The sequence below is a fragment of the Euprymna scolopes genome, chromosome 3 (genome assembly GCF_053919585.1).
Source record: "Euprymna scolopes isolate OS-2025 chromosome 3, ASM5391958v1, whole genome shotgun sequence".
NCBI lineage: Eukaryota > Metazoa > Mollusca > Cephalopoda > Sepiida > Sepiolidae > Euprymna > Euprymna scolopes.
Window position 1 is genome coordinate 149,638,357 of NC_136484.1, and position 10,521 is coordinate 149,648,877.

A 10,521-nucleotide genomic window follows, 5' to 3' on the forward strand; every position below is an offset into this window, starting at 1 on the left:
CGAACAGGTAAAATTATAGAAGAAAAGGTCAATCAATTGACTTTAGTTTATTTAAACAGTTACATTAAATTTAGCTTAAATTTGCAATTTTTGAAAAAATTATAAGTGCGGACTTTTTGCTGCCTGTGTATGTATAAATTTTTTTCTTAATGCAATACAATATTTGATTTCGTGGATATGTCTTCAACAATCAGTCTGATAGTGGGCAACTGCAGCACCAACTGCCATGCTCTGTCAGGCCAAGGTATTATTTTGATCAGTCTTAGGTTTATCCTCCCAAGCTTTACTTTCTCTCTTTGAGAAGGGGTTAGTTTGTACCAAGCTAACTGATTCATCCCCTCAAGAGAATGCAAGAGACTGCACAGGCATTTCTTGTGTGCTTACTTTTTATCTCCATCTTCTGGTCTTGTGCCACATCTTTCTATGATAGAAGGAAGAGAGATAAATACGGTGAGTTTTGGGTATGACTTCAAAGTGTATCAGTGCTGAGGTTACAAATTAAGAGTTTTGGAGAGTGTATCCTTGTTTCTGTCTAGCTGCAGTATAGTTATGTTCAATCCTAGGAGGTCCATCCACCCAGGCTTTATCTTCTCTCTGATAGGGGATTAGTTTATTGCTAATTGCCTAAGGTACCCATACTGGAGAATGCTAACAGGCTGCTCATTCATTTTTTTTTTGTAAGCCACAATGCACTTCAAGCACACTGGCTGTTCAAATCCTACCTGACCTTGTCTAACCTCCTGTGGAGTTAAACAAAAAGGGGTGGGGTGGAGGTTAATGGCATGGCTACATGTTTCATTATTTTATACCGAAACTAAACATCTTTTGTATTTACAGACATATACATTAAAACAATATGTAAATAATAGATTCTATTTGATTAAACAGGTACTACTACTACTACTACTCCAGGTCAGATTGGACCTGAGAGTAGTGGTAACTAATGGGTGACTCAAAATTCGTAAATTGGGGTCTAACCACCAGATGTAAGTTTGTCCAACTCGAGCATGGGATTTGAGTAGTAAAAAGCTGGGGAAATAAGGTAAGCAAAAATCAAAGATAAAAAGGGTTAGGAAAGATGGATTTAAACGCAGTGCAGTAGAAGCAAATACTTTGCTCAGTCATGTCCAAAGCAGTTTATTGTCATTATTTGCTTGTCTCCTCTACACAAGCATGAAATTAAACACAATATCGGCTTTTAATGAGGATAAAATTAAGCTCTCAAAAGGTATACTCTGGAATAGGACAAAATTTTTTAAAAAAATACCTTAGTCTAGAAAGACTTCTTCATTGACCAAGGACATAAAAGATGAAGAACAAAACTGATGCTAGTAAAAAAGCAGTTTAGTGTTATGTTCTGATAAAATTCTGTTTAACCCAAAGATGAGAACTTGGGCTATCACTACAGGTGAAAATGGGAGATGGACTATAGAGGACTTATAATTTATTTATTTTTTCTAAAACTAAGGAGTCACTGTTTATCAAAGCTTGGCGATGAGCATTAAAGAAATTATTTCTTAAATAATGAATGAAATAAGAAGAATGGCAACAATGAGTGAAATGGGCAGATGATTACAAAAGCTTATTTGATTATCCAAGAGAATAGCTCAGCAAGTATCTTATGTAAGTAAATTGTCTTTGTTCATCTGTCACAATTTTATTTAATGTAATAAATACATTACTGAATTTGATTTCAATAAATATCAGATCATTACTATTAGAAATGGAAAATATTGCATAAATAATGAATTAAAAAAAAAAGTAAAGTAGATGCCATTACTGAAAAGTGAGACCTTGAGATCTTCAGTCTGATGTCCTACCAACTAACCTATTTGGACTTTCTTAAAGATAGAGCTTAAAGCATTATGGTAATAATAAACCCCACCACACGAGGATTTGAAACAGCTGGTGGAATGAACAATTGATTATCTAAGAGGATGGCTTAACAAATATGTGATGTAGTTGTCTGGAAAGCAGTTGTGTGGTGTCTTGTCCCATAGATGGGCTACACTAGAAAAGAAGCTTTGTTCATGGAAGTTTCACTTGGTTTTTGTTACAGAGAAAAAGTACTTTGCTGTGGTTGTAATTAGGTGAGGTCTTGCTGTGAATGTTTTACATAGGAGCACATACAATGAACATAATTATACAGTAAAGAGGCTAGTGGCATCTCTTGTGTGTGAAAAGGGTTGTAAAACGAAATAAAATAGATCATGCCTCACTAGATTGTGAAGTTGGTTTTGTAATTTAAGTTTTATGAAGATTAATGTTAAATCTTTTGAAATGATTACAAAATATTTGAAATCTACCAATGTTTTCGCAAATCATTTTTTGTTTCTTTTTAAATAAGTTGTAGTTTTTACTTTTGTTTTTTGTAGTCATCTTCACCTTGTCCTACGGATAATCGCAATTATACAACAGTGGCTAACCAACCAGAAACTTCAACTGATAGGGAAACATTAAAAGATGCTACAGATCTCAATCTAGAAGATAATTCCAGTCAACGGAGGCTGTCTGGGAAACAAGGAAATCAAGTAAATAATTTCTTTTACTTTCTGTCAATATCACTATCTCCATTATCATTTTGAACAGGTTTCTATTTTTGTTTTTTTTTTCTCTTGTAGATCTTTTTTTTTCTCTTGTAGATCTTTTTTTTTTCTCTTGTAGATCATTTTTTTTTCTCTTATAGATCATTTTTTTTTCTCTTGTAGATGATTTTTTTTTCTCTTGTAGATGATTTTTTTTTCTCTTGTAGATGATTTTTTTTTCTCTTGTAGATGTTTGTTTTTTTCTCTTGTAGATGATTTTTTTTTCTCTTGTAGATGATTTTGTTTTTCTCTTGTAGATGATTTTTTTTCTCTTGTAGATGATTTTTTTTCTCTTGTAGATGATTTTTTTTTTCTCTTGTAGATTTTTTTTTTCTCTTGTAGATGATTTTGTTTTTCTCTTGTAGATGATTTTGTTTTTCTCTTGTAGATGATTTTGTTTTTCTCTTGTAGATGATTTTGTTTTTCTCTCTTGTAGATGACTTTTTTTTCTCTTGTAGATGACTTTTTTTTCTCTTGTAGATGTTTGTTTTTTTCTCTTGTAGATGTTTGTTTTTTTCTCTTGTAGATGTTTGTTTTTTTCTCTTGTAGATGTTTGTTTTTTTCTCTTGTAGATGTTTGTTTTTTTCTCTTGTAGATGTTTGTTTTTTTCTCTTGTAGATGTTTGTTTTTTTCTCTTGTAGAAGATTTTTTTTTCTCTTGTAGAAGATTTTTTTTTCTCTTGTAGAAGATTTTTTTTTCTCTTGTAGAAGATTTTTTTTTCTCTTGTAGATGATTTTGTTTTTCTCTTGTAGATGATTTTGTTTTTCTCTTGTAGATGATTTTGTTTTTCTCTTGTAGATGATTTTGTTTTTCTCTTGTAGATGATTTTGTTTTTCTCTTGTAGATGATTTTGTTTTTCTCTTGTAGATGATTTTGTTTTTCTCTTGTAGATTTTGTTTTTCTCTTGTAGATTTTGTTTTTCTCTTGTAGATTTTGTTTTTCTCTTGTAGATTTTGTTTTTCTCTTGTAGATTTTGTTTTTCTCTTGTAGATTTTGTTTTTCTTGTAGATGACTTTTTTTCTCTTGTAGATGTTTGTTTTTTTCTCTTGTAGATGATTTTTTTTTCTCTTGTAGATGATTTTTTTTCTCTTGTAGATGATTTTTTTTCTCTTGTAGATGATTTTTTTTCTCTTGTAGATGATTTTGTTTTTCTCTTGTAGATGATTTTGTTTTTCTCTTGTAGATGATTTTGTTTTTCTCTTGTAGATGACTTTTTTTTCTCTTGTAGATGATTTTTTTTTCTCTTGTAGATGATTTTGTTTTTCTTGTAGATGACTTTTTTTTCTCTTGTAGATGTTTGTTTTTTTCTCTTGTAGATGTTTGTTTTTTTCTCTTGTAGAAGATTTTTTTTTTCTCTTGTAGATGATTTTTTTTTCTCTTGTAGATGATTTTTTTTTCTCTTGTAGATGATTTTTTTTTCTCTTGTAGATGATTTTTTTTTCTCTTGTAGATGATTTTTTTTTCTCTTGTAGATGACTTTTTTTTCTCTTGTAGATCATTTTTTGTTTTTTTTTTGGTGCCGTGTCTGCTTTACATGTTGGCATGTGTTGAAATGACACAACATAGGTTAATGTCTTTTTAACTCTTCTTCATCCCAAACAAGACGCAGTGCCACTTGGATGTAATCTGCTACTATTTTGGTCCCATATATGTAGGGAGTTAAGCAGCAAGATGTCTGTTCATATTACAGCAAGATGTCTGTTCATATTACATTTAAACTTCTGCATGTCAGTACAGTCAGGAAAGCAGGAAACCAGGAGGGTGATTTTAAAGATTGAATTCCAAGTTTGCGGGAAGAAGCTATTAGAGTAGAAGGCCTTCTGGCATCTAGGCTTCTCTACAGTGTAGGGGTGGGATTTTGCTACTTCTCAGGTTAGTTGGAGGTATTTACGTCAAGGAGCACAAGTGCTATGAGTTCGTCAGCACATCCCATTAAAATACTTGTACATAGGCACAGGGATGCAACATTGTGACGATGAGACAAGGATTAGTTTGATTGACAGTGTGGGACCTATTAGTCAAGACTCTTTTCTGGGCTCTAAGAGCGAGAGACTAGTGGTAGATGCACCAGCCCAGATGTGCCAACAATACTTCATACATGGGTGAATGGTGCCTCTGTAGAGATGTAGGATACTCTCAGGTGTGAGTACTTTTCTAGCATGGTAGAGAGATACCACTTTGTTTGCAGCAATCTTGGCAATGTCTTCAATGTATTTGCTCCAATTTATGTTGCCTGTCTTCTCCCAAGAAACTCCATAGTGCCCCTCCATCCTCCAAATCACCTTGCTGGGTTGGCATCAGGAAAGGCATCTTTTCTATAAAAATTTTGCCTTAATTAAGGAAACGATTTCTAAAGAAAATTTCAGTTTAAATGTTAGGTTTGGTGAGAAAGTTTCTTGAAAAACCTGGCCAAAGATAAGCCTGTTTTTGAATTCAATTTCTAAAAGCTGTTCAATATGGGTCATCATGTAAAATGGATGTTAAACCAAATATGATGATTGCTAATTTGATATTAAATTAATATTCTTGGAGATAAGGTTAATATTTGTTTACATCTTTTTTTCTTTTTTATTTATTCTTGTCTCATAGGATGTGTATTTTTTCTTAAAGTTGCATTTTTTTTGATTATCCATCCATAATGGGTGTAATTTGAAAATATTTTATAAAATAATCAATATTTTTAAAGTTATATTTGAAATTTATCCTGCTATCATTCCAAATGTTCTTGGTGTTTGCATTATGCACATGTGCATGTACACATATTTATGTATTTGTACATGTGGAATTAAAGGTAAAAAGAAAACTGAAGTTTATTTGCTTTTATTTTATTTTATTTATTTTATTTTTTTTTTTTTTTTTGTAACAATTATGTGAAAAATAGTTTCATTTATATTTTTCAAATATTTTGTAAAATGAAATTTTACTTCCAAATCAAATCATTTACATTCATTAGAATAAAAAAATCTTTTTAATTTGGAATTTAAAACAATACAAAATTAGTGAAAAAAAATATCCTTTTATATTTTGAAAATAGGAACTAAAACATACCACAATTTCTATTTAAAAAAAAAAAAAAAAAAAGTGATTTATTTTTAGAAATGAACATAAAAAAAGTAATAAGATTTATCGCATGGCATAAAGAACTAGAAGTTCTGACTTGTAGAAAACTGGGAAATTATTAATAAATGACGTGTTTTGTATATTTTGTTTTTATTTGCATCCTTTGAGATGAGTAATTTGTATATTTATTTATTTATGGACTGTAATCCTCATCTTCATACTTATTTCACCACATTTCAGCCAACTATTCCAAAAGGGCTCATGGCACAGTGGATAGAGGCGTTGAATCTCTGATTCCACGTGAGCATTATCTTAAGATAGCAGTTTCAATCCTACCCAAATCCGTCCAGAGGATTAGTTGGCCAAAACGTGATGAGACGACAACTATGGAAGGTAGTAATTACTAAGGATACAGTTAAGACTTAGCATTCATATTCAGTTGCAGCTAACCACCTGAAGAAGGCCAGAGGATGAGTTGTCTGAAAAGTAGTGAGACAACAACTTTGAAAATAAGTATTACAGTCCGCAAACGAATAAATGAAGCGTCTCGTGTTAAATTTACTTTCCCATCGATACTCAGGAGAATCAGAAGTTAATTGGTGAAAATCAACAACTGTACTGTTGTTAACTGTTAAGTTAACATTTTGCTAATGCTTCTGTTTTCTGCAGGTGTTTGGGTGTAATTCCCCAGAAGAATTGGTAAATGGTGTCGACCTGTTGTCTGTGAAAGATAACGGCAGATCATTTTTATCAAGTTCTTTAGAAGCAGAGCAGAGACTCTTACGACAGATGGGATGGACTGAAACTGAGGAGGACGAATATGTCATTACGGAGGATGACAAAAAAGAATTTCAAAAACTCACAAATCAAGTAAGCTTGTTTATTTTTCTTTCTCATCACAATCATATGTTAAATCTTAAATAACTATTTCATTATTAAACTGATGTTACATTTAGCAAAATTAATAGTAATTAATGACAGAAAAATCTATATAATATACGAAGGCATTTCATATGTGTATATAAGTTATCATGTCTTATACACCTTTAAAAAATGAAATTGTCTGATCAGCAAGGATTAATGATATTGCTAAAGTAAATAATTCTGGCTTTACTTATTTTAAAATGAATTGTTCCAAAATCAACTTGTCATCCTGTCGTCTAAAACAGTACAGTTTTAATTTGAGTCTGTTAATTCTATTTATTTCTTAATACTTGTTACTTGTTAAAAGTTTATTTTTGGGGATTTGTTACCTATTGTATAACAAGGAGACCTGTTCGTTGGATATGTAGGGTACCTTATATTTATTTACCCCACTAGATTTAATCTTACCCCAACTAGTCCTAAAAATAGTGTCAGAAAGCACCTAGGTCCAAAAGTCAGAGAGGTCATAAAAACCAATGTGGGATTTCCAGTTAAGCCCCCCCCCCCAACTCAACACTACCTAGAAAAATGTAAAAAAAACTATGCAATTTGATGTAGGAATTCTTAAAGATAAGTGGATAATAGCGTGATCGACAAGTCACATAATCTGCTGATCTCAAAGAGTAAAGTCTGAATAGATGACCAGAAGTCTTGCGTATCAAATTGCGGAAGGAAATTATGAAACTCCTCCAAAAGTGACTGTATTTTTTTCCTAAAGATGAGAAATTATCTTCCATTTGAACATATACAATTAGAGAATTTGTTTCTGGGACAATACCTTAAAGTAAGAGATATATTGCTTGCATTCTTTAATTATGACAAACTCATCAATTTGCAAAAGTTGGCAGGGTTCATTAAACTAACATTCCACTTGTACTTCGACAGAGTGCTTTAAGATGATCTCCTTACTACTGAGATAGACATGGTTCGCTGAGGCAAGCCATCAATGTTCATTTTGAATACCTAACTAAGCTACCATAATGGCACTCGGATTAGCTAGTTTAAATGGCTCCAGCTTGGGGAATACCTCTTATAAATTTCGAATAGTATGTGATCTTTAATGTCTTCATGTGGATATTTGCCATCTTATGTTATTCAGTGATTATCAAAGTTTACTGTCTAGAGACTTTCAGCTTTATTCAAAATATATTTATTCTCACTCTGCTGGAGGAGGTGGTCTTGTCTAGTAAAGCATGCTTTGAATGTGCTGTGTGACTTTTTTTTTTGCTGATCCGCAACACAGGTTGTTTGTTCTGAATATTATCGTAAAAAATGTGATATTTTAGCTTAATTAGCATTTATGCACTTAATGCTTATACTGAGTGAGTTTTTTTTTTTTTTTTTTTTTTTTTCCCCTCTCTGTGAATTGAGCCTTTCATGAATGTCTAATTCTAGCTAGAGACTGGAATGTAATCCTAAATTCAGATTTAGATTGCAGAAGAAACTTTTTGTAAAGGTGCTAATATGATCGGGGATGTTATACCATTTTGTGATTTTTGCCAAATAGGTCAGTCTTGTCAATTTATTTTGGGAATAAAAAAAAAAATCATGTGACATAGTATACACTTGAACTACTAGTTGTGGCTCCGATTCGATGCAAGATAGGTTCTTAATTAAAAGTAAATGTTATTATAGCTTAGGTTGAACTGAACTCTGATAAAAAGGAGGATAGGAGAATCTTGATTAGGTCCAGGTTACAAAGAGTGTTCCACAAGGCAACAAATATGGCTGCTTTTAATACTTTTTTTTTCTTGCATAATCATTACGGCTGTGACAACAGCATATTCTTTTCATTGTTTTGACTCTTGAGTATACATCTGTTAATATCTTTTATGTTTTTATATAGACAGACATGGTTCTCGGTTGATTTAATGTGTCTTACTCTGTTGGATATATATACCCAAAAGTGAAAAGAATATTTTGCTGTCACAGCCCTAATAATCGTACAGTAACCAAGTTGTTATTATCATTGCTAAAACATTAAAGCAGCCAATGGTTATTCATATATTGTTTATTGGTCATTCATTTTGCTCACACTCTTACTGTGATCGTTTCAGACTGAGAAAATGCTCGACTTGTAATTAAAGTTTCTATAACCTCAACACAAATCTAATGGAAGAAAGTGGCTGTTTAATTGGCAAGATCTATTGTCTTCTCTTTGAACCATGTAAATGTTATACTCATTTTTAATACATTGAAAACCAATCTAATTTTCATCTTGGTTCATGGACTTGATCTATGCTGACATTTCGCTTGACTCTTCCTATTATTCTCAACTAAAATTTACACTCTTTGATCTATCTGTTCAATGTGTAAAGTTTTCATGTTAAAGCTAAACTAATAAACCTAAATTCTGTCATGTTTTTTTTAACCTTTTTCAGGTAAAGCAGCAGCAGCAAAGAAATGGTTTAGTTCGTCCTCTTCCCAAAACCTGGAGTCCAAAACATATTCCAGTTTATCAGCCGAACGCACAGGAATTAAATGAGGTTTTCTCATCTGACAGTGATTCTGAAGACTCGTGTTGAACTCCCCCTTCCCAAATTGTGTCCACTTCTTACCGGAGAGGAACTAGCACAAATGTGATATTTCAACAGATTAAAAAATAAAATAGAAAAAAGAAATGAATGAAAATTTTATATCCTTACCCCTTATCCCAAACAAACATTTTTCCGATTGAAGTTTTTTGTTTCTGAACAACTTGTGCCATGTTGACAAACACTCTTTGTGCGTTAATCTGCAATTTTCTGGCTATTTCAGACTTGATGAATCGGATTATAATAATATGCAAAACAAAGTAATTTTATCTCAACCTTGACTCTAATCGAAATGTGATATTCGCAGTAATGTTTCAATCAGCAACAATCTCTACCCTTCATCAGGATTATATTTTATAAAAATGCTTGTGCAAACTAGAGATTACCAATAAAAAAAAACACAAATTTCACATTTCAGTGAGAGTTCAAAGAAAGTAAACTTTTCCAAAATGTCTGATCCCCGTCTCTTTAGAAACTTTGTGGGTTGTATACAAATCTAAAGGATAACAAGAAAAGGAACAAAATCACATTTTACAGTGAAGAAATTACTGGTTATCTTTTTGTTGTTTTTTTTTCCCTTTTATTTCTGTTTACAAGAGACACCAACAAAAAAAATATCTATTTTTTGAAAAGGTAAAAAAAATAAAATCTAAAAAAAAAAAAAAAATGATGACTAAAAAATTTAGTGCTGTGAAAAGTTTTTCCTTGCCCCACCCCCAATTGACACCCCCTTACTTGGTTGTTACCACAGTTCTCTTGACTTGTAGAAATTCTCCTCCAGAATTCTTGGAGAAAGAGGAGGCGGAGGCATATTACACAACACATCTTTTCACACACAATAAGACTCCATAACTGTTATCACCATACACTTCCATCTTGTTTACATGAATATCAAAGTTTGTATCATGTGTTTTCATTGGCTGAAAAAAAAAGCAGATGTTGCAGCTGAGCCAATCATTGTCAAACAGAATTGAGGAGTAGTAACAACAGTAGCAGCAACATCACCTCCTAAGAAGGATTTTTTCTTTTTCCCTCCTTGCTGCTGTTGTTTTCACTGCTTCACGATACATAATTTTGCAACTCATGTAAAGGAATAAAGAAAATTAATTCACCCAATAATCTCTTCAAAGTTTTATTTTCTGTTTTCTGATCAATTTTTATCCATGTTTTTTCTGTTTCTCATTCTTAATGATTTTTATTTTCTTGTTACTAATATTTTTTTCTATCAGATTTTTTTTTCTTTAAAAAAGAAAAGGGAAATTAAAAAAAAAAAAGATTTTCAATTTGTTTTTATTTCATTTAATTTTTTTATTATTTCAAAAACATTTCTTATTAATTTCAATCAATTAAGCTTTTGTTGCAATTCTTATTAAACAAAATAGCAGGATGTGCCCGAACCTGCCTGGTTGTAAAATATG

At 31.7% G+C, this 10,521-nt stretch overlaps 1 protein-coding gene across 1 annotated transcript in view; it reads left to right on the plus strand.

Moving 5' to 3' along the window:
* The window catches only part of LOC145259745 (uncharacterized), a 99,941-nt gene extending 89,719 nt beyond the window's left edge, over nt 1–10,222 (plus strand). The window contains exons 8-10 of the mRNA XM_080117453.1: nt 2,376–2,531; nt 6,315–6,515; nt 8,951–10,222. Of these exons, the coding sequence (XP_079973579.1) occupies nt 2,376–2,531; nt 6,315–6,515; nt 8,951–9,094 (501 nt within the window). The 3' untranslated portion in view covers nt 9,095–10,222. The remainder of the gene's footprint in view (nt 1–2,375; nt 2,532–6,314; nt 6,516–8,950) is intronic.
* The last annotated feature ends 299 nt before the right edge of the window (nt 10,223–10,521 follow it).